Here is a 24,068-nt window from a genome sequence, read left to right as displayed (position 1 = left end):
TTAAAACAGATTAAATGAATAAATCCTAAATACAATTCTTTTAAAACATTAATAAAATGTTTTCTTGACAAGTCAAGAAAAATTAGAAAATGCAAACCTAAGAAATAACTTGGCTGGTGTGGGAGTGGTGGAGGATTCTGTGTAGCTGTTAAGATGCCACTGGGTGGGGGCCAGCGTTGTGGCCCATGTTGTGGTGCAATGATGAAGCTGCCACCTGCAATGCTGGCATCCCATATGGGCACCCCTGCACCCACGTAGGAGACTTGGATGAAGCTCTTGGCTCCTGGCTCCTGGTTTCAGCCTGGCCCAGCCCTGGCCATTGCAGCCATCTTGGGAGTAAAACCAGCAAATGGAAGATCTCTCCCTCTATCTCCCTCTCTCTGTTACTCTGCCTTTCAAATAAATAAAATAAATCTTTTTTTTAAAATTTATTTGACAGGCTGAGTTACACACAGAGAGGAGAGAGACAGAGGAAAGAGGAGAGAGAGAGAGAGAGAGTTTTCCATCTGATGGTTCACTCTCCAATTGGCTGTAATGTCCAGAGCTGTGCAGATCTGAAGTCAAAATCAGGAGCTTCTTCCGGGTCTCCCACGTGAGTGCAAGGGCCCAAGGACTTGGGCCATCTTCTACTGCTTTCCCAGGTCATAGCAGAGAGCTGGATCAGAAGTGGAACAGCCAGGTATTGAACTGGTGCCCATATGGGATGCCGGCGCTTTAGGCCAGGGCGTTAACCTGTTGTGCCACAGTGCCCACCCCTCTTTTTTTTTTCTTTTTGAAGATTTATTTATTTATTCAAAAGGAAGAGTTAGAGACAGAGATGGAGATCTCCCATCCACATCCATTCCCAAATGGCCACAAAGGCTGTGGCTGTGTCAGGCCGAAGCCAGGAGCCAGGAGTTTCTTCCAGGTCTCCTATGTGGGTGGCAGGGCCCAAACTCTTGGGCCATCTTCTGCTGCTTTCTCAGGCACATTAGCTGGGAGCTGGATTGGAAGTGGAGCTGCCAGGACTCGAACAGGTGCCCAGATGAAATGTTGGCATCACAGGCAGCAGCCTAACTCACTACACCACAATGCTGGCCCCAAAAATTTATGTTTTAAAAAAGATTTATTTCTTTATTTGAAAGGCAGAGTGACAGAGACTGAGAGAGAGAGAGATTGAGAGAAAGAGAGACTGATCTATCTTCCATCTGCTGGTTCACTCTTCAAACAGCCACACTGCTGAGGCTGGACCAGCCCGAAGCCAGGAGCCTGGAATTCCATCTGGGTCTCCCCTGTGGGTGGCAGGAGCCCGAGTACTTGAGCTGTCATCCGGTGCCTTCCCAGTCACATTAGCAGGAAGCTGGTACCGAAGTGGAGCAGCCAGGACTCCACACCAGTGCTCTCAAGTGGTGGCTTAACCTGCTGCACAATGGGAAGCTGACTACAAAAAAAATTTCTTAACATTCTGTCACGTGGCCAATTTGGATCTACCGGATGAGATATTTTGTGACGCAGCTCATGTGGTGTTCTTTTGAGGTTTTATCTGATGCTGCCAGATTGCCATTCTGGTTTTGGCTGATCTTATCTTTATGGGTCTTAAACTCAATCATCCCTAATATTTCTTTTCAATATTTGATGAGCCAGATTGTGTATCTGTGAGTGAATCTTTGCACCTCTCTATAAATTTGTGAGTTTGTTATTTTTTAAAAAGATTTATTTATTCATTTCTTTGAAAGGCAGAGTTACAGAGAGGCAGAGGCAGAGAGAGTTCGTTCTTCCACCCACTGGCTCATTCCCCAAATGGCCCACATGAGTGCAGGGGTCCAAGGCCTTGGGCCATCTTCTACTATTTGCACAAGCCACAGCAGAGAACTGGATCAGAAGTGGAGCAGCCAGGACTTGAACTGGCGCCCATATGGGATGCCGGCACGGCAGACAGAGGGTTTACCCATTATGCCACAGCACTGTCCCTGTTATTTATTTATTTATTAAGATTTGTTTATTTGAAAGGCAGAGTTACAGAGAGAGAGAGATAGAGAGAGAAAGGTCTTCCACCCACTGGTTCACTCTCCAAATGGCCTCAATAGCCAAAGCTGGGCCAATCTGAAGCCAGGAGCCAGGAGCTTCTTCCATGTCTCCCATGTGGGTGCAGGGGCCCAAGGACTTGAGCCATCTTCTACTGCTTTCCCAGGCCATAGCAGGGAGCTGGATTGGAAGAGGAGCAGCAAAGACTCAAACCGGTGCCCATATGGGATGCTGGCAGGGGCTTTACCTGCTGTTCCATAGTGCTCCCCCAGTTTTTTTTTTTATTTTATGTCGCCTTGTATACAAACTTGTAACAGCTGTATACTGAGCATGATGAGTTTAAGTACATTTCTAACAGTACACTAGCTTGCTAGTATATTAATGTGACAGGCTAGCTTTAGGATCAGTAGTTATTTTATATTGTGTTAAAGCATCAGATAATTCATGTTGTTTTATAAAAGATTTGTTTATTTATTTGAAAGGCGGAGTTTACAAGAGATTGAGGGGTGGGGGGGAGACAGAGAGAGGTCTTCCATCCACTGGCTCACTCCTCAAATGGCCACAACCGCTTGAGCTGGGCCAGACAAAAGCCAGGAGCCAGGAGCTTCTTCTGGGTCTTCCATGTGGGTGTTGGGGCCCAAGCACTTGGGCCATCCTCCACTGCTTTCACAGGAGCACTAGAAGGGAGCTGGATTGGAAGTGGAACAGCTGGGTCTCAAACCATTGTCCATGTGGGATGCTGGCATTGAAGGCGGCGGGCGGCTTTACGGGCTATGCCACAGTGCATGTCCTGGTTATTTTAAAGAGTATTTGAGGAATTTTCAGAACCCTTTAAAATAGCATTTTAAAGAAGTTTATTTTTTATTAAAGATTTATGTATGCAAGAATGCTTTTATTTGAAAGGTACAGTGAGAGAGACAGAGAGGGGATGAGACAAAGAATCTTCCATCTACTGATTCATTCCTCAAATGGCCAAAACAGCCTGGGCTGGTCTAGGCAAAAGCCAGGAGAAAGGAACTCCATCCAGGTCTTCCATGTGGGTGGCAGGGGCCCAAGTATTTGGGCCATAAGTTAATTTATTTTACAAAGCACACCAGCTATTAGATTATGTATCTATGATTTGTTTTTAGTTGATATGCCCTACTCTAAAGTTTCATTATTTGAAAATCTGACTTCTGGTAAGGAATTGGATTCTATAAGAGCAACTGGACTACCTATGTCCTATATCCAGCCTAGAACTGTCAGTCTGTGTATTTACTAACAGGCCTATCTACAAGTGATACTGCATCAAGATAACAGTACTGTCGTGTCCACAAGATCTGTTCTGGTCATGGATACTTTTAAAAAATTTATTTAACATTTTTCATTTTGAAAGGCATAGAGGGATCTTCCATGCACTGGTTCACTCCCCAGAAGGCTACAACAGCCAGGACTGGATCAGGCTGCAGCCAGGAGCCCAGATCCCCCTCTGGGTCTCCCATGTGAGTGGCAGGGCCCAGAGGGCTTGAGCCGTTATCTGCAGCCTTCCAGGAGGAGGAAGCTGGCTGCCAAAAAGGAGCAGGGAAACGAAGCTACTGAAGCGTCTTACCTGTTCATTCACTGCCAAGGTGACTTTAAGTTTGGTTCTAGGAGGCTACGAGGTTACCATAACAACATTATTCTAGTTTACTGATAGGGACCGACAAGACGCAGCTGCTGAGCAATTCAGTAGCACAAATGATAAATGGTACAACTGGGGCTGTAACCCAGGCCTTCTGATTCCGAACCGTAGGTTTCCTCCAGTTGTCTCCCATCCCCTCCATAGATGGTCGCCCGGCCCTGTCTTTCTCAGGATGTCCACTGAGCATTTTAAATGAATGCAAAGCTAGCGAAGGGCAGCGTCCGCCAGGCGCATGCGTTCCTTCCTTTTCCCACGGCAGGGAGGGAGAGCGCCTCGTCTTTTCCTTCCGCTTTGAACCTCTTTTGGCCCCGGCGCGTCGCCATCGCCCGTGCGGAGACGTTTGCAAGCCGAGGTGATGGCGACTGGAACGCCAGATCCGCAGGCGCGATTCGGTCAGTCCGTGAAGGGGCTTCTCACGGAAAAGGTGAACACTTGCGGCACTGACGTGATCGCGCTCACCAAGCAAGTGCTGAAGGGCTCGCGCAGCTCCGAGGTGAGCTGCGAGTGGACTCGCGGGGACGAGGGCTCCGCGGCCATGGAGCCTTCCGCGGCGGGCGGAAGGGGTCGCGTTGCATCCTGGGAATTGTAGGCGCGCGGCGGGCCCGGTGTGTGGGCGCGAGTTGCATTCTGGGGCTCCTAGTCTCTGGTTAGGTTTCCGGGGTACCCGGTGCCTCGGAGGGGCCGGGAGTGGGGGGCGGGTAAGAGGGAGGAGGAGGGTGGGAGAAGAAAGGATGAGATGGGAATCTGCTTTAAAACTGAGAGCCGCAGGACCGTGAGGACTAGTGTTCCCAAAGTTCCTTATTTGGGGAGTTTGCTCTAACGAAGATCGGCACCTGTCAGCCCCCAGGTTCAGAATGGTTTTGTCCTTCGCCTCCAGGATTCATCCACACTTTGGTGCATCGTCTGTCTGTGGGTTCCTTCTTTCCTGATTTGTCTTTCTGGCCGCAGGCTTGGTTTTCTGTCCCTTAGATGAACGTCCTCCGTTGCCATGTTTCCTCTCTCTGCATCCTGTGTTTCCGTAATGAAGTAGTTGGATGGTGTTTCTCACCAGAAAGTTTAGAACAGGTGCATTCTGCCTCGCTCAAAAACAAACCCAGCTGTAAACTAGGTATTCACCCAAGAGAAATGGAAATATACGTGAACTTATTCTAACCATCGTTATTCATGACAGCAACAAACTGCAAACAACCCGAAGCCCCTGGACAGATGAACTGGGAGAGATGAACTGGGTACAGTGGCCTGGCCATTCCACCCATTCGCATTTACTGGAAAAGAAATGAAAACACATATACACTATTGTGTCAGCTTACAAGATAGTCTGCTGGTTCACTTCTCAGATGGTTGGAACGGCCAAGGCTGGGCCAGGCCAGAGCCAGGAGCTTCTTCTGGGCCTCCCACATGGGTGGCAGGGACCCAACCACTTGGGCCATTTTCTGCTTTCCCAGGCCATGAACAGGGAGCTGGATCAGCAATGGAGCAACCGCTGCTGGCGCTGTAGTACAGTAGGTTAATCCTCCACCTGCCACACCAGCATCTTTTTTTTTTTTTTTTTGACAGGTAGAGTTATAGACAGTGAGAGAGGGAGAGACAGAGAGAAAGGTCTTCCTTCTGTTGGTTCACTCCCTAAATGGCCACTACGGCCGGAGCTGTGCCAATCCGAACCTGGTGTGCTGGCGCCGCAAGGCGGAGGATTAGCCTGTTGAGCCATGTGGGGCGCCGGATTCTGTCCCGGTTGCCCCTCTTCCAGGCCAGCTCTCTGCTGTGGCCCGGGAGTGCAGTGGAGGATGGCCCAAGTGCTTGGGCCCTGCACCCCATGGAAGACCAGGAGAAGGCTCCTGCCTTCGGATCAGTGCGGTGCGCCGGCCGCAGCGCGCCAGCCGCAGCAGCCATTGGAGGGTGAACCAATGGCAAAGGAAGACCTTTCTCTCTGTCTCTCTCTCTCTCGCTGTCTAACTCTGCCTGTCAAAAAAAAAAAAAAAAAAAAAAGAATCCGGTGCCCCAACCGGGACTAGAACCCGGGGTGCCTGCGCCGCAGGCGAAGGATTAGCCAAGTGAGGGGAATTAGCTAGAAAGGAAGGGGTGGAGTTGGGATTCAACCCCAGGTAGACTGGTGTGAGGCTTCCGTCTTGGGTCCTATCTCTCGTGCGGTGCTAACTGGATCGAGCGGTCGTAAAGCTGCTGTACCCTCATTAAGTGCACTTCTTCCCATTCTCCAGCCTTATCTATTTTTCTTTTTTTTTTTGACAGGCAGAGTGGACAGTGAGAGAGAGAGAGAAAGGTCTTCCTTTGCCGTTGGTTCACCCTCCAATGGCCGCCGCGGTAGGCGCGTTGCGGCCGGCGCACCGCGCTGATCCGATGGCAGGAGCCAGGTGCTTCTCCTGGTCTCCCATGGGGTGCAGGGCCCAAGGACTTGGGCCATCCTCCACTGCACTCCCTGGCCACGGCAGAGAGCTGGCCTGGAAGAAGGGCAACCGGGACAGGATCGGTGCCCCGACCGGGACTAGAACCCGGTGTGCCAGCGCCGCAAGGTGGAGGATTAGCCTAGTGACCCGCGGCGCCGGCCTAGCCTTATCTATTTTTCACACAAGCTTGGTCTACAGGCGATGTAGATTGGGTGCTCAGGAAACCGTGTGGATTGAGTTAACTGAAATCAGCCGGGCTTTCTGGGATGGAGTTACCGAATCATCTCTCCATCCTCTGAGATGACCTCAGGCGCTGCCTTGCCTGTGGCTGCATGCCGTCCCTGTATAGACCCTGGGCTACTGGAGGGCCCTGCTGACTTGCAGACTCTTCCGGCCCTCGGAGCGCTGCTGCTGCTGCTGCGTCTCCTCCTAGCTGCTTTGTTTGGTTGACTGACAGCTTCCATGTGTAACACCCAGTCCACAGCTCTCATTTAACAAATATTTATCACATGTGTGCCACGAGCTAAGAACTCTTTGTTAAGTACAAGGGATGAACAAAACGAACTCCCTGTACTTAGGAAGCTTACGTTGTCGGTAAGAGACAAACAGTACACAAATGGTGGTCAGGGCTGGGAAAAAAAAATAAACTTGGGAACAGAGAGTGACGGAAGGGTCTCCCTTAAACGGGGTGGTGAGGGAAGGGCCATCTGGGGAGACGCCAGCGAACAGGCGGTTGAGTGCAGTGTGGGAGCGAGCCCTGTGGGTCTCTGGAGACAGAGTCCAAGCAGAAGAAATGGCAGGTGCACAGGCCTTGGAACGGGAGTGTGTTGGGTGCACAGGGTGAGGCGTAGCAGCATCCCTATAGACCGTGAGTGTGGTGCTTTCTGGCTCGCGTGCACTCCTGCACCTGTGTGTGAGATGTGTTTAGTGAGGGTTCGTCATGTTTCTGCTAAACCTGTGTATGGCACCTGTGCTTGCTGTAGCTACATAGCTTAATGAATAATACAGAAAATGATGAAATAGGAGTGTGTGTGTGTGTGTGTGTCTGAGAGAGAGAGAGAAAGAGAGAGAGAGAAAGAGATGCTATTGCAATAAAAACTAAGATGAAAATCGAAACACTTCTCCAAGATGAATAAGACAAAATGAAACTGAGTTAATTGTGAGCAAGAGCGTGGTAAAAGCCTGGCAGAAAAATCTGTAGAAACCTAAAAAGATCTTCTACTCAGGCTGTCTTGTAGATGTAGTACAGAAGTTTGATTGGAAAGGAGGTGAAGCTGAAAATCGTGGTTGACTTGTGAAGCGCTGGGTTGGGTAAGGAGATGACGCACAGTGCCAGCCGCTGCACCTGCGATCCAGGCACAGGCGTCGGCCCCACCTTCAAGGCCGTCGCCAGTCCCGCCAGCTCTCTGAAGGCCGCTTGGTGCCTGTGCTGCCGCACTGCTGCTGCTGCTGTGTTTCCAGCCCCCTCATTGCGCGCCTGGAGCACACAGTGTCCTCTCTGCCCGTCTCCACTGTGACCTTGCCACTTGTAAAATTTCACGTTAGATGAGTTCTTAACCCTAACCTTTTCAGTGCCAGGTTAAGGTCGCTTCTTTTAGGGGAGCTCCCCCTGGCGTGGGTTAGACCCCCTGCCTTCCCACAGCCTTGCAGTGCTCTGTGCCAGCGCTTCCCATGAGGTGTCAGTGCCCGTGCCTTCTTAGTAGCCTCTGCAGGTAGTGGACCCCAGGATTGCTGTTAGCAAGAGGACTGGCATGCTAGAGGCATTCTGTAAACGCTGGCTGAGCGCCTGAGGGAGGGAAGGAAGTCGGTTCTGCTAGCGCCCTTTCTTTCTGCCCTCACTTGGTCATCATCCCTCACCTATAGGAGTTTGAAGTTCGCCACTTGCAAAAGGCCACAGCATGGGGTAGCTCTTTCATACATCCTGCTGCTGGGGATGTGAAGTGACTGGCCCAGGAATGAGGAATTTGCCAGTATGTATGTAGCAAAACTTGTCTGCAGTGCCTGTATCCCATATAGGCGCTGGTTCAAGTCCTGGCTACTCCAGTTCCGATCCAGCTCTCTGCTATGGCCTGGGAAAGCAATAGAAGTTGGCCCAAGGACTTGGGCCCCTGCACCCCATGTGGAAGACTCAGAAGAAGCTCCTGGCTTCTGGCTTCAGATCGGCACAGCTCCGGCCGTTGTGGCCATCTGGGGAGTGAACCGGTAGATGGAAGACCTCTCTCTCTCCCTGTTTACCTCTGCCTCTCTGTAACTGCCTTTCAAATAAATAAATAAATCTTCAAAACAAAACAAAACAAAAAACAAATTGAACTCCGGCAACCACAGGCAGGATTCTGAGTCAGTCCCAAAGATAACGCTGGCAAAGAGACGGGAAGATAGGTGTGAGGCTTTGTTGTAGCACTAATTATAGCAGTGAAGAACTGGAAACAACCCCGAGGTCCTCCTGCAGAAGACGGTTGAATTATCCCGTGGTGCATCTGCACGGCGTGGGTGTACAGTGGTGACAGAGCCCGGAGGAGATTCAGTGTGTGTGGCTGTAGGTGGAAGGCAGGGATCCGTTGTGACGGGAAAGCAGCAAGGGGTGGAAGAGCGCGTGTAGTAGGTTATTACCCTTGCTGCGACAAGGGGGAGGGAGAACGAATCCAGACCCTCCACGCCTGGGAGTTCTGCATCCTTGGATTCACCCACAGGGATGGAAAACGTAGCTGGGACTACAATGGTTGCATCTACTCTGAACACGTGCAGACTTTTTCACTTGTCATTAGCAGCATAACAACTGTTTACATAGTATTTACACTGTGTTAGGTATTATAAGTCAGCAAAGTTTTTTTTTTTTTTTCATAGATAAAGACATAGGGAGAGGCTGGCACCGTGGCTTAACAGGCTAATCCTCCGCCTTGAGGCGCCAGCACACCGGGTTCTAGTCCCGGTTGGGGTGCCAGATTCTATCCCGGTTGCCCCTCTTCCAGGCCAGCTCTCTGCTATGGCCTGGGAAGGCAGTGGAGGATGGCCCAAGTCCTTGGGCCCTGCAACCGCATGGGAGACCGGGAGAAGCGCCTGGCTCCTGGCTTCAGATCAGCACGATGCACCGGCTGCAGTGGCCATTGGAGGGTGAACCAACGGCAAAAAGGAAGACCTTTCTCTCTCTCTCTCTCTCTCACTATCCACTCTGCCTGTCCAAAAAAAAAAAAAAAAAAAAAAAAAAAAAAAAAGACATAGGGAGAAACATGTCTATATCTATGTCTATATATCTATATCTATAGATAGATAGATAGATATAGAGAGAGACCCTCCATCCGCTGCTTCACTCCCCAAATGGCTGCAATGGCCAGGGCTGGGCCAGGCTGAGGCCAGGAACCATGAGCTTCATCTGGGTCTCCCATGTGGGTACAGAAGGCACCTTCTGCTGCTTTCCCAGGTGCATTAGCAGAAGCTGAGCAGCTGGGACACAAACTGGTGCCCACATGGGATGCCAGCGTGGCAGGTGGTGGTTTCACCCGCTACACTACAGTGCTGGCCCAGCAAAGATGTTTTGAAGTTTAGGGGAAGGTGTACATTGGCTATATGTAAATACTGTGTCATTTTATAAAAAGTTTTTTTTTTTTAATATTTATTTGAAAGGTGGAGTTATGGGGGGGGTTAGGAGGAGACACACACACACATACACACAGAGAGAGAGAGAGAGAGAGAGAGAGAGAGAGGTCTTCCATCTGCTGGTTCACTCCCCAAATGGCTGCAACGACCAAGGCTAGGCCAATCCGAAGCCAGGAGCCAGGAGCTTCTTCTGGGTCTTCCATGTGGGTGCAGGGGCCCAAACACTTGGGCCATCCCCTGCTGTTTTCCAAGTCCATTAGCAAGGAGCTGCATTGGAAGTGGAGCAGACAGGACTTGAATAGGTTCCATATAGGATGCCAGTGCTGCAGATAGAAACTTAACCCACTATGCCACAGTGCCAGTGCCTATATAAAGATCTTAAGCATCCATGAATTTTGATATTCTTGAAGGATCCTGGAGCCAGTCCTCCAAGGGTATTAAGGGACAACTGTACTGTGTGTCCATTTAAAAAGAGGCAATGGGCCGGCGCTGCGGCTCGCTAGGCTAATCCTCCGCCTTGTGGCGCCGGCACACCGGGTTCTAGTCCCGGTCGGGGCACCGGATTCTGTCCCGGTTGCCCCTCTTCCAGGCCAGCTCTCTGCTGTGGCCAGGGAGTGCAGTGGAGGATGGCCCAAGTACTTGGGTCCTGCACCCCATGGGAGACCAGGATAAGCCCCTGGCTCCTGCCATCGGATCAGCGTGGTGCGCCGGCCGCAGCGCGCCAACCGCGGCGGCCATTGGAGGCTGAACCAACAGCAAAAGGAAGACCTTTCCCTCTGTCTCTCTCTCACTGTCTACTCCGCCTGTCAAAAAAAAAAAAAATAAAAATAAAAATAAATAAAAAAATAAAAATAAATAAAAAATAAAAAAATAAAAAGAGGCAATGGGAAGAGAAACCAAAAGCTTATAAAAGAGCTTGGCATAGGGGAGAGAGACCTGGGAGGGGAAGGGATAGGATGGAAGGTCTTATTTTATTGTTTGACTTTAAGATTTTTTATGTTATTTATTTGAGAGGTAGAGTTATAGATAGAGAGGGAAACAGAAAAAGGTCTTCCATCCACTGGTTCACTGCCCAAATGGCCGCAATGGCTGGAGCTGAGCTGATCCGGAGCCAGGAGCCAGGAGCCAGGTCTCCCATGTGGATTCAGGGTCCCAAGGACTTGGGCCATCTTCTACTGCTTTCCCAGGCCATAGCAGAGAGCTGGATCAGAAGAGGAGTGGATGGGACACAAACCAGCACCCATATGGGATGCTGGTGCCGCAGGTAGAGGCGTAGCCCAATATAGCACAGTGCTGGCCCCTGTTTTGACTTTAGAAACACATAAAGGCTTACTACTTTTAAAACTTAAGAGGGGGGGCCAGCACCATGGCTCATTTGGTTAATCCTCCGCCTGCGGCGCCGGCATCCATATGGGCCGCCGGGTTCTAGTCCCAGTTGCTCTTCTTCCAGTCCGGCTCTCTGCTGTGGCCCGGAAGGGCAGTGGAGGATGGCCCATGTGCTTGGGCCCCTGAACCCTCATGGGAAACCAGGAGGAAGCACCTGGCTCCTGGCTTTGGAGCGGTGCAGTGCCGGCCATAGCGGCCATTTGGGGAGTGAACCAATGGAAGGAAGACCTTTCTCTTTGTCTCTCTCTGTCACTGTCTATAACTCTACCTTCATATATAAAAAAAAATCTATAAAAAAACTTAAGAGGGGCTGGTGCTGTGGCGTAGCGGGTAAATCTGCTACCTGCAGTGCCAGTATCCTATATGGGCACTGGTTCGAGTGGGAGACTTGGAGGAAGTCCTGGCTTTGAATCAGTGCAGCTCCGGCTGTTGAAGCCAATTGGGGAGTGAACCAGCAGATGGAAAATCTCTCTCTCTCTCGCTCTCTCTCTGTCTCTCCTCTCTCTATGTAACTGCCTTTCAAATAAATAAATAAATAAATAAATATTTTTAAAAAAAACTTAAGAAGAAAAATAAGTAAAATTTGCAATGCAGAAAGAATGTGGGAAGTGCAGTAGTGATGTTTCTAGCCCTTTTTTTCCACCAGCATCCCCCTGACCTTAGGTAACAGGAGAAGATCAGTGTGGGGTACTCATAGCCATAGTTCCCTTTGCATGGCCAGTTTCAGTTGTGCCAGGAGCAGGTGCAGCATGAGGCCAGCGTCTCTCATGCTCTCTGATTGCTCTCAGTGCCCACATGGTAACCTCTGCCTTGACCATAGGTACCCAACTGGATTTGAGGTTAGCTTTTACCTCTTGGTTTCAGGGGTTTTAAAATTTTTATTTATGGCCAGCACCGTGGCTCACTAGGCTAATCCTCCGCCTTGCGGCGCTGGCACACCAGGTTCTAGTCCCGGTCGGGGCATCGGATTCTGTCCCGGTTGCCCCTCTTCCAGTCCAGCTCTCTGCTGTGGCCCAGGAGTGCAGTGGAGGATGGCCCAAGTCCTTGGGCCCTGTACCCCATGGGAGACCAGGAGAAGCACCTGGCTCCTGCCTTCAGATCAGCATGGTGCACCGGCTGCGGCAGCCATTGGAGGGTGAACCAGCGGCAAAAGGAAGACCTTTCTTTCTGTCTCTCTCTCTCTCACTGTCCACTCTGCCTGTCAAAAAAAATTTTATCTATTTATTTATTTATTCTCATTTTATTTGAAAGAGAGAGAGAGACGGAGATCTTTCTGCCGGTTCCCAGCCAGGGCCGGGCCACGCTGCATTCAGGAGCTGAGAACTCAAATCTAGGTCTCCTGTGAGGGTGGCAGGGACCCAAGGACTTGAGCCCTCATCTGTGGCGTCCTAGAGGAGGAAGTTCAGCAGGGAGCTGGAGTTGGCGGCAGAGCTGGGCTTTGAACTTGGGCGCTCTGACATGTGACGTGGATGCCTTTGCTGCAGCCCAAACAGCCGCCCCTTTGTGTGCTTCTTTCCCACTTGCAGCCCTGAGCATCTGCCTGTACCTTTTATTTATTTATTTTTTGGGGTCTTTTTTTTTTTTTTCATTTCATTTCTTTTTTTTTTTTTTTTGACAGGCAGAGTGGATAGTGAGAGAGAGAGACAGAGAGAAAGGTCTTCCTTTTTGCCGTTGGTTCACCCTCCAATGGCCGCCGCTGTGGCCGGCGCATCTCGCTCATCCGAAGGCAGGAGCCAGGTGCTTCTCCTGATCTCCCATGCGGGTGCAGGGCCCAAGGACTTGGGCCATCCTCCACTGCCTTCCCGGGCCATAGCAGAGAGCTGGCCTGGAAGAGGGGCAACCGGGATAGAATCCGGTGCCCCAACCGGGACTAGAACCCGGTGTGCTGGCGCCTCAAGGCGGAGGATTAGCCTGTTAAGCCACGGCGCCGGCCTTCATTTCATTTCTAAACAGCTACTTTGTCCTTTTCAGCCCCACCAAGCTCCTGCTCCCCCTCTCCCCTCAAACAGCCCAAATCTGCTCTCTAAGCATCAACAGCAGGGGCCTGGGCCAGGTCTGCCGGGCGACACTGCTGACGCTGCTGTGCGTTGCCTGCTCGGCACTCAAGGGGCAGGTTGCACAGAGCTCCGCGGCCAGCAAGCCCCGCGTTGCTCTGGTGGTGACCTCTGCCCGTGCCACCACTGCCTGAGGGCCAGGGAAATGAGTTTTCAGTGTGAACAAATGGAACATTGCCCTCCGTTACGCTTGGAGGGTTTGTGGTTGTACGGGGGAAGGAAAGGGGGCGGAGACGGGGTCGTGGTGTGACAGCTGCAGAGGGAAGTTTGGGAATTTTGCTGATTACTGTTTTATTTTTGCCTCCCAGCTGCTAGGTCAGGCAGCTCGCAACATGGTACTGCAGGAAGATGCCATCTTGCACTCGGAAGACGTAAGGCAGCGTTTCTTCACGTGACTTGGATTTCACATGCATGGTTGGTGTGGCTACAGCAAAGTGGAATGTTCCGTTTCTCTCTTTTCCTCCCTACAGAGTTTAAGGAAAATGGCAATCATCACCACGCATCTGCAGTACCAGTGAGTGTGCTGGGAGGGGAGTGCTGTGGGCTGGGAGCTCCCACGGTGGAGCAGATGCCAGAGGCTAGAGAGGCACGCGGGGCAGGAGTGGGAGCGGAGCAGTGGCCACCTTTGATGAGCTTCCCGGTGTTCCTGTGAGAGCTGCTCAGAGGAGGAGATCATAACCCTCAGGCGGGCAGGCTGCTGTGCTCCATGCTCGCACCTAGGCTGTGGTCATCTGTGTGCCCAAGGCCTCTCCTGGGGGCTCTGCTCTGCAGTAGGGTGTCCAGCGTCACTCTGAACTCTGTCCTGCGTTTCCCCATGTGGAACAGCACTGGCTGCGCAGAAATCATCCTGGAGACTTTGAAGTAGACACCCCTCCCCCTTTCTCACTATAATGTTGGATAAAATGACAGCTTAATTTGCTCTTCATTTGATTCTGTTTTCTATTTTATGTAGTTGATATCATACTTACATACCCATTGGGAACATATGGTTGGGATTTAGTTCTTGCTATTTAAATAGCTGATGTCTGTCATGTTCACTCTTCAGGTGTGTCCAGAACAAGCCTGTGATCATTGACTCCACCTCCCCAGCCTGAATCTGAGCCGGGCATGTAGTTTGTCAGGCCACGTTCTTCCTCCTAGGGACTGTTTTTGCCTCTTTAGAGTCAGAACCCATCTGCAGCATCGCTGTGTTCCGACAGGAATCCCTGTTCACTAGCACAGTCTTACGATAGGATGAACAGGAATGTGGAATGTGACCTGTTTATGTCTGGCTGTAAATAACTTCAACCAGCTCACCGAGTTTTCCTATGTTTATTTTCCCCTCTCCTTTTCTGATTTAGGCAAGAAGCTATTCAGAAGAAGTAAGTAACCCCAAAGGTAGGCGTAAGTAACCTGCAAGGTCAGTGGGAAGATGAGCTGAGGCAGGCCAAGGCGCCGCTGTGCTGTCTCTGCAGGACTCTCGTTGACATATGCCCTTGAGTTTGCGTGCGCTTGGCCACAGCTCATTCGGGATTTAAAGAATGAAGTGTATTTCAAAGGCGTACAGGTAACTCCATTCACTGCTGTAAAGGCTTTCTGAAAGCTGGAGTGTAGAGGCCAGGCTTCAGGAACAGAAAACGCTTACATCACTGAATTCATTCCGTAGAATAAACGTGCAAGAGTCATTAGACAGCACTGGTTTGTGGGTGGATTAAATTTGTCCCTTGCAATATTGTCAACATCTACATGCCTTTGCAAACCTTACTGATAGTCTTTAAACACTTGTAGAACCCAAGTGGACCAGTAAACCATTTAGCGTAGCGGCAACAGTACACACACATTGAAGTACAAATGGTACAAAGGGACATCCTTATTGTACGCTCCAGGGAAACCCTTTTCTCTGTTCTAATTTCCAGTGTTGAGCAGTCATCAGATCTGCAGGACCAGCTGAATCATCTGTTAAAATAGAAGGGCACAGAGGAGGGTGCCTTGCCCGATGCGAGGCAGAGATACCCTATGCAGCCACGGTGCCGTGGGGCTGAGTTTCCATTTTCTACTTCAGAAGTCTAAGAACTGTGCCGTCATACTGTTTCTCCTGAAAAGAAGCAAAGCGGTTGATAGCGGAATCAGACTAACCCATGTCCCTACTCAGTCTTTAAGTTGTTCTGTTTAGTTCAATATTAAAGCAAAATGAAAAGATGTCTTAGTTTTTCCCGTAGAACTTTCAGTATGTCAGAAGCCCCATTGTCTAAATGAACCCTTAAGCAAATACTGAATCCTGGTTTAAATTCAGAAATATAGCTTCTATTGTGAACATATGAGAATGATTAATATTTTAAAAACATTTTTCTTTGAACCATTCACTCGTAAAATAATTCCATGGTCACTGGTAATACCTGTTTTCTAGTAACTCAAAGGAGGTAAATTATTGGTTAAAGTAACTTCTATATGAAAATTAGGCAAATGGTATCCTATCTGGCCAGCTGCGGCCTCTCGCCTTGACCTGCATTCCTAGGGTGTCTTTGTTGTTCTGGCCTTTGATTAAGTGACCCTGGGTTCATTTTGTAATTTTGCTAATCACCAGCAAGTTCACTTATGTGACGTTATTGCCAAACACGAAAGCAGTTGAATTACTGTGTTATGGCACGGGGCCGTGCCACGACGAAAACCTTGATGTTTGGGGGCTCATCTTGTTAAGTGACATTACCACTAGTCTGTTATCAAGCCTAACTACTTTGAAAAAAAAAAAAATTTTTTTGACAGGCAGAGTGGATAGTGAGAGAGAGAGAGACAGAGAGAAAGGTCTTCCTTTTGCCGTTGGTTCACCCTCCAATGGCTGCTGCGGCTGGCGCATCTCGCTGATCCGAAGCCAGGAGCCAGGTGCTTCTCCTGGTCTCCCATGTGGGTGCAGGGCCCAAGGACTTGGGCCATCCTCCACTGCCTTCCCAGGCCATAGCAGAGAGCTGGCCTGGAAGAGGGGCAACCGGGACAGCATCTGGTGCCCTGACCAGGACTGGAACCCGGTGTGCCGGCGCCGCAAGGCAGAGGATTAGCCTGTTGAGCCACGGCACCGGCCTCCATTATAGAAACTTAAAATTTAGTACCACGTCACATCTTGACAGTACTTCTAATATAATCCAAATAGCTGATTAGTTGGTGTCTCTGTAAGATGAGAGACATAGGTCCTTCGACTTTTTCAGTTGGGCCCAAACTGGAAAAACCAAAGTCCAAGATTTACTGGAAATTTTAGAGTCCAGATTGTTTGAAACTTTGATTTTTTGAATGCCTGTCAAGAATGCCAAGAAGGCTCAAAATTGAAAATATCTGGTTGAAATAAGATTCCTTAAAATCATGACATAATATAGACCAAATTTGATCATTGTTATAAGGTGATTATTCAAATCTTTGAAAATAAGCACATATTTAAGTAATCCATAACTCTTAATAGAAATTCAGCTGTTTTTGAACAATTAGAATTTAACAGACATCAAGAGAACATAATAGATTAACACATTGCTTTAACAGAGAATCAGATTTTAATTCTATGTCAAAGAGAAATAGATTAGTATACTTGTAACATTTTCCATCTGCCAATGTCCTTGATTTACATTTTGAAATAAACTGTTAAAAATCTTCAAATTAGAATAACATTTTGAGGCCGGCGCCGTGGCTCAACAGGCTAATCCTCTGCCTTGCGGCGCCGGCACACCGGATTCTAGTCCCGGTCGGGGCACCGATCCTGTCCCGGTTGCCCCTCTTCCAGGCCAGCTCTCTGCTGTGGCCAGGGAGTGCAGTGGAGGATGGCCCAAGTGTTTGGGCTCTGCACCCCATGGGAGACCAGGATAAGCACCTGGCTCCTGCCATCGGAACAGCACGGTGCGCCGGCCGCAGCGCGCTACCGCGGCGGCCATTGGAGGGTGAACCAACGGCAAAAGGAAGACCTTTCTCTCTGTCTCTCTCTCACTGTCCACTCTGCCTGTCCAAAAAAAAAAAAAAAAAAAAAAAAAAAAAGAATAACATTTTGAATAAGATAACACACATTTTAGCCTGAGCTTTTTTCATTTCTGTTGGCATGGTATATCTTTTTCCAGCCTTTCACTTTCAGTCTGTATGCATCATTGTTGGAAAGATGAGTTTCTTGTAAGCAGCAAATAGATGGATTTTGTTCCTTAACCCAATCAGCCAATCTGTCTTTTAACTGGACAGTTCAGGCCATTAATGTTCAATGTGACTATTGATAAGTAGTAACTTTGCCCTGCCATTTGCCAAAGATATTTTCTAATATATACTTTGAGCTTCCTGTGATCTTTTGCTGTGAGGTTTCCTTCCTTTACCTTCTTTCATATTGATGACCATGTTTCTGTGTTTCTGTGTGTAACACATCTTTAAGCATCTTTTGCAGGGCTGGACGAGTGGCGACAAATTCTTTCAATTTCTGTTTGCTATGAAAGGTCTTTTTTTCACCTTCATTCACAAATGAGAGCTTTGCAGGATATAATATTCTGGGCTGGCAGTTTTTCTCTCTTAGTACCTGGGCTATGTCTCACCATTCCCTTCTAGCTTGTAGGGTTTCTGATGAGAAGTCAGCTGTGAGTCTAATTGGAGATCCTCTGAGAGTAATCTGATGTTTCTCTCTTGCGCATTTTAGAATATTTTCTTTATGTTTCACTGTGGTGAGTTTGATTACTACGTGTCATGGTGAGGATCTCTTTTGGTCATGTTTACTAGAGGTTCTATGAGCTTCCTGTACTAGGATGTCTCTGTCCTCCAGACCCGGGAAGTTCTCTGCAAGTATCTCACTAAAAAGGCCTTCTAATCCTTTCTCTCTCTCCATGCCTTCAGGAACTCCTAGAACTCGGATGTTGGGTTTTTTAATAGTATCCTGTAGATTTCCAACAGTATTTTTTAGGTTTCTAATTTCCTCTTCTTTTCTTTGGTTTGACTGTATACTTTCCTGTGCTCTGTCTTCTAAGTCTGATATTCTCTCTTCTGTTTCACTGACTCTGTTTTTAAGGCTCTCTAATGTGTTTGTCATTTGATCTATTGAGTTCTTCATTTCATTTTGATTTCTCTTCACTATCACACTTTCCTGTTCTACTAGTTTCTGCGTTTCATTTTGATTCCTCCTTAAGGTTTCATTTTCTTGAAGGAGATTTTCTATCCTATGCAGTAAGGAATTCCGTAGCTCAAGCATTTGTTTTTGAAAACTACTAATTGTTTTTTTCATAAATTTTTTGAAATCCGTAGTTTGCATTTCTTCCATCTCATAATCTTCATAATCTTGGCTTGGGGTGTCTTGTTCATTTGGGGGTGTCATAATGTCTTCCTTGTTCTTGTTTCCTCGGTTTTTGCATTTGTTGCTTGGCATTGTAGAGATATTCTTTGGATTCTTCTTCCCTCACTGTGGTGTTTTTTCTTGTTATACTATGACTGTATTAAGTGGACTGTCTGCTTTTGATGGAGCCTTAGAGGCTTGAGATGGGTGTGGCCTGAGAGTTCTATTTGGTTCCTCAGGGTTAAGGGTGTGCCAAAGGTGACACTCCCAGGTTAGGCATGGTAAATCTCTCTTTCTTTTTTGGATTCAAAAGGGAAGTAATTCCACACAGCTGAGTGGAATTGGAGGCAGTTAGCAGGTGAGTGATATACCTACAGGAGCCAAAGATCAGAAGCTCTTTCCCAAGGACCACACAGGGAATCTGCTGCCCTCAGTGTAGGTTCAAATTCTCCTGCAGTCTCCCACTGGGTTGCCAAGGTTACCGAATTGAAGTGTCTCTGGAGAGTACTCATGTGAATTCCATGAGTTCTCTCCCCCACTGTCTCTTTTTTCAGTCTCAGTTCATTAGCACCACACATTCACTAGGTCCTAATCTCCTGTTATTTCACCCCCCCCCCCAGAGTCAGGTTTTTCTGCTTGGCTGAGGGCGGGTGCAGACCTGAGGTCGCTCTGCTTATGACATATGTCCAAAATGGCGCTTGCTCTTTGTCTTGCTCGCCTTTGAGAGGTGAGCAGAGAGAAACTCGTGTCCGTATCGGTCATTTTTTTTTCCTCTCTCTACTAGATAGCCTGGTGAACTTTTCCCCACCGGGTTTCAAGCCTCGTTCCCTCTAGCCTCCTCTTTCCGTTTGCCCGCCGGTGTCTCGGGCTATTGAGGTTTGGCTCACCTTGTGTTCCAGCGCTGGTGTGTTGCTTCTGCCGCTGGTGTCCCGAATTGTGGGCTCCCACACTCTCCACGCAGGTCCACTGTGAATCACTAGTTCTGGAAGAGTTTCCTCTGCTGTTTCTTCCCCTACTCTTCCTTGAACTTGCAGTACCTCCACTTTTATTACACTGTCTCTTCCCGGACTATCAGTGTGCTCCCTTCCTATTCTGCCATCTTGCTGCTCTCCTGTAAACATTTTTTTTTTTAAGATTTATTTATTTGAGAGGCAGAGTTACAGACAGAGAGAGGGAAAGACAGAAAGAGAGGTCTTCTTCACTCTCCAAATGGACACAAAGGCTGGAGCTGGGCTGATCCAAAGCCAGGAGCTTCTTCTGGGTTTCCCATATGGGCACAGGACCCAAGCACTTGGTCCATCTTCTGCTGCTTTCCAGGCCATTAGCAGGGAGCTGCATCAGAAGTGGAGCAGCCAGAACTTGAACCGGCGCCCATGTGGGATGTTGGTGCCACAGAGAATTAACCTTCTATGCCACAGTGCTGGCCCCTCTAAACATTTTAAAATAATAATATTATTAAATTAAGTGTACTCAGTATACCTGTTAAAAGAAAGGCTGCTGATTTAGGAAACAAAACTAAGTCCAATCATTATAAGGAGCAAAGAAGTACTTAAGGTTAAAAAGAAAAAGATTAAAATGAAGGTGGGGACTGGCGTAGCAGGTGAAGGCACTGCTTGAGGTGCCAGCACCATGTATTAGATCAAGCCCACCTGTGCTGCTCATCCAGCTTCCTGCTAATGTGCTTTGGGGTAGCAGATAGTGACTCAAGTACTTAGGGTCCTGCTACCTACACAGGAGACCTGGTTGGAGCTCCTGGCTCCTGGCTTCATACTGGCCCGGTCCCAGCTGTTGCAGGCATTTGGGCAGTGATCCAGCAGGTGGAAGATTTCTCTATGTGTTCTCTCTCTCTCTCTCTCTCCATGCCTTTCAAATAGGTAAGTCTGTTATTTAACTTTTTAAACAGTTAAAATGAAGGTGTATTCTAAGTTTCCTTCATGATGGAGCAAATATTTAAAAAGTAGTGATTGCTTATGTTGCACATAATATATTTCACACTCAAAATTTTAATAAGAAATAAAATTTACACTAAATAATGGAAACCTGGTAGTACTGAATTTAATCACTGGAAAGAATATAATGCTATGATACATGACAGAAAAGAGCCAGAAATATGAGAACAGGAGGAAATGTATACACAATTCGTTTATTTTTAAAATAGAAATAAATAATGCATAGAGTGAATGATCAAAAACTTGGAGATAAAAATACTTCACTAAGTAATAACTAGGCTGTAGAGAATATGCTGTAGGATAGTCTTTTAAAATGATGAAAGTTCAAATTCCATGCAAAAAATATTTATATTCAGATACCAAGGTGATGCTATACAAATAAGATTGTGCTTTAAAAATATTAGGGAGTCAGGTGTTTGGATTAGTGGTCAAAATAGCAATTAAGATACAAGTTAAGATGACCATGTCCCAGGGCTGGCACTGTGGCGTAACAGATAAAGCCGCCACCTGCAGTGCCAGCATCCCATATGGGTGCTGGTTTGAGACCTGGCTGTTCCACTTCTGATCCAGCTCTCTGCTATGGCGTAGGAAAGCAGTAGAACATGGCTCAAGTCCTTGGGCCCCTGCACCCACATGGGTGACCTGGAGGAAGCTCCTGGCTCCTGGCTTTGGGTTGGCACAGCTCCAGCCGTTGCAGCCATTTGGGGAGTGAAGCAGTGGATGGAAGACCTCTCTTTCTGCCTTCCCTCTCCCTGTGTAACTCTTCCAAATAAATAAATAAATCTTAAAAAAAATTTATTTCAGTTTGATGCTAAAAATTTGACTAATATCAAAATATCTAGCTTTTTATAAACATACAATATTACAAAACTGACATTTAAAAGAGACTACATTCAGATTGATCAGGAGAGATAACCCATCAACTGTCAAAGAATAACCAATTAACATGGCATTCGCTTCTAGTCACATTCCTGAGACTTTCCCAACGTGTAAAGAATAAATTGTTTCCATCTACTCTCAAAATATAGAAAATGATAGTAAGATACCAATCTGGTGAAATAAATGTAATTTTCACTTTTGTTTTTTAGATTTATTTTATTTATTTGAAAGAGTTACAGAGAGAGGTAGACAGAGAGAGAGAGAGAGGTCTCCCATCCCCTGGTTCACTCCCCAAATGGCTGCAATGGTCAGGGTTGGGCCAGGCCAAAGCCAGGAGCCAGGAGCTTCTTCCAGGTCTCCCACGTGGATGTAGGGGCCCAAGGACTTGAGCCATCTTCTACTGCTTTCCCAGGCACATTAGGAGGGAGCTGGAACAGAAATGGAGTAGCCGAAACTTAAACCAGTGCCAGCAGCCTCACTTGCTAGTGAACAGTCCGGGACCAAGAGCCAAAGTAACATTTAGTGAAGATGAAAGAGTCATAGAACCCCAGAATATTAAAAGCTGAATGGGGCCTTAAAAGTTAGAACTCTGGCACAGTGTTCTGCAGGTGAAAGAACGTGGAAAAATTGATGAGACGAAGGGCCCTGGCTCTGTTACCCGTTCCCCTGTCCTTTCCTAGTAAACAGAAACAAGGGCACCACCTGTCGTTTCTAGTTTTAACATCATACTAAATTTTAAAGTTACTGATTCTCAGTTTATTTGAAAGGCACAGAGAGAAAGACACACACGGGTTCATGCTCCTAAATGGCCGCAGAGCCAGGCCTGGGCCAGGAGTTGGGAACGCAGTCCAGGTGTTCCATGGACCCGAGTGCCTGAACCATCATCCGCTGCCTCCAAGGTTGTGCATCGGCAGGAACCTGGAGCAGAAGCAGAAGAACCAGGACTTGCACAAAAAGCCCTCCAGTATGGTGTGTGGGCTCCCAAGTGGAGACAACTGCTGAGCCAAGCGGCAACTCCCAGTAAACTAAGAGAAGGAAAAGATCTCGAAAGACATTGAGTCAGAATGATTTCACTGCTACTGCGTGTGCGGAAGGTAGCACCCACCTAGTCAGCTAGCTTCTGCCTGAATGCTTCCAGTGTTTGAGGAATCCGTTACTTGGGCACGTTGGCCATTCTGGAAAGCTCTAATTCTTGAAAGATGGTTCTGTGTTCTGAACCCAAATCTACCTCTCTGGACTGTCCTGCAGTTGTCAGACCCATAGCTTCAAAGATGGAACTTGTGGCAGTGTGCACGAGACCACACACGTAGGTAAGGGAAGAAAATCCGAACATATCTGTGTATGCTTGTTTTTCATGCTCAATAATTTGCTTCTCCCGGGGCCTGGTGTTGTGATGCACTGGGTCAAGCCCCCTGATTACAGTGCTGCTTATATCCCGCATCAGAGTGCTGGTCTGAGTCCCCGATGCTCCGCTGCTGACCAGCTTCCTGCTGAGGCATCTGGGAAGGTGGCAAAAGATGGCCCAAGTAATTGCCACCCACATAGGAGACAGAGAGTCCTGGCTCCTGGCTTCAGCCTTACCCAGCCTGGCTGTGTTGGTCATTTGGGGAGTAAACCAGTGGATGGAAGCTCTCTGACACTGCCTCCCCGCCCCCCCCCATCACTCTACCTTTAAAGTAAATGAATAAATTTTTTTTTTTTTTTGACAGGCAGAGTGGACAGTGAGAGAGAGAGACAGAGAGAAAGGTCTTCCTTTTGCCGTTGGTTCACCCTCCAATGGCTGCCGCGGTAGCGCGCTGCGGCCGGCGCACCGCGCTGTTCCGATGGCAGGAGCCAGGTGCTTATCCTGGTCTCCCATGGGGTGCAGGGCCCAAGGACTTGGGCCATCCTCCACTGCACTCCCTAGCCACAGCAGAGAGCTGGCCTGGAAGAGGGGCAACCGGGACAGGATCGGTGCCCCGACCGGGACTAGAACCCGGTGTGCCGGCGCCGCAAGGCGGAGGATTAGCCTAGTGAGCCGCGGCGCCGGCTAATGAATAAATATTTTTAAAAATAAGCTTTTCCTACTATGTAAAATATGGTTCATAGGAGGGCCCTAGTCTGTGTAGTATACAGATGTATACAGTGGCTGTCATTTAGCAGGAATGATAGTAAAGAACAAAACCTGTGGCTGAAGCACCACTCAGAGGATGGTGGTCGCAGTCTGTTCTAAAATCAGCCCGGCACGCCAGACACGAGGGGAAACCGGGAGTGACTCCATGTAGTTGATAGTGGTTTGCATTATTGCAGTTTATCTGTGTGTGGTTAAGTGCTTGTGAGGATTATCAAATGAGTCTGTGAATAAACCACAGACTGAAGATAACTTAATAAGCAAGCACAAGTGAAAGAGGACAGAGCCGTCTTCCCTAACCTCCTGCTTCTCCGGCCCTTCAAGAGGAAAACAAGCCAGGGCAGCCGTTTGGCCTGGCCGTTGAGACGCCAGCCGGGGTGCCAGCGTCTCACGTCAGAGTGCCCACGCTCCAGTCTGGCGGCACTCCTGACTTCAGCCCAGCCATTCAGACTGGGGAAGGTGAGGTTACGTAGTCTGACGAAGAGAGCACCTGACAAGCTGGTGGGCATCTCCGCAGAAAACAGAGAACTGAGCTGAGAGAAACACACCTGAGAGACCAGGTGGGCGTCCCAGGAGAGGCTGAGCCGAAGTGCACCTGTTGGCCAGGTAGGCGTCTCAGGAAAGGGTTGGGGCTCGGTCTGTATTCAGACTGGGGCTCATAAGGGAATGGGGTCCAGTTCCTCCTGTCATTTCTCCTTCTCCCCTTCCTCTTTTAGACAGAAGGCTTGCTGGGTGTGCCACAGAGACAATTCCTCCCAAGGTTTTAGTCCCAGTGT

General features: G+C 48.5%; 1 protein-coding gene across 2 annotated transcripts; it reads left to right on the top strand.

Moving 5' to 3' along the window:
- Positions 1-3,945: 3,945 nt before the first annotated feature.
- Positions 3,946-15,355, top strand: BORCS7 (BLOC-1 related complex subunit 7). Of its 2 annotated transcripts, none has more exons than XM_062214860.1 (5): positions 3,946-4,157; positions 13,409-13,471; positions 13,571-13,614; positions 14,441-14,477; positions 14,996-15,355. In XM_062214860.1, the coding sequence occupies exons 1-4, from the start codon at positions 4,020-4,022 to the stop codon at positions 14,463-14,465; spliced, it is 270 nt and encodes an 89-aa protein (XP_062070844.1). In that variant the 5' UTR covers positions 3,946-4,019; the 3' UTR covers positions 14,466-14,477; positions 14,996-15,355. The 2 variants fall into 2 exon arrangements, with proteins under 2 accessions (XP_062070844.1, XP_062070843.1); XM_062214859.1 differs by having other exon boundaries at positions 3,950-4,157; positions 14,441-14,461.
- The last annotated feature ends 8,713 nt before the right edge of the window (positions 15,356-24,068 follow it).

Source organism: Lepus europaeus, chromosome 17, assembly GCF_033115175.1.
Source record: "Lepus europaeus isolate LE1 chromosome 17, mLepTim1.pri, whole genome shotgun sequence".
Classification (NCBI taxonomy): domain Eukaryota; kingdom Metazoa; phylum Chordata; class Mammalia; order Lagomorpha; family Leporidae; genus Lepus; species Lepus europaeus.
Note: the sequence above shows the minus strand (reverse complement) of the source record. Positions and strands in the feature narration are given on the sequence as shown.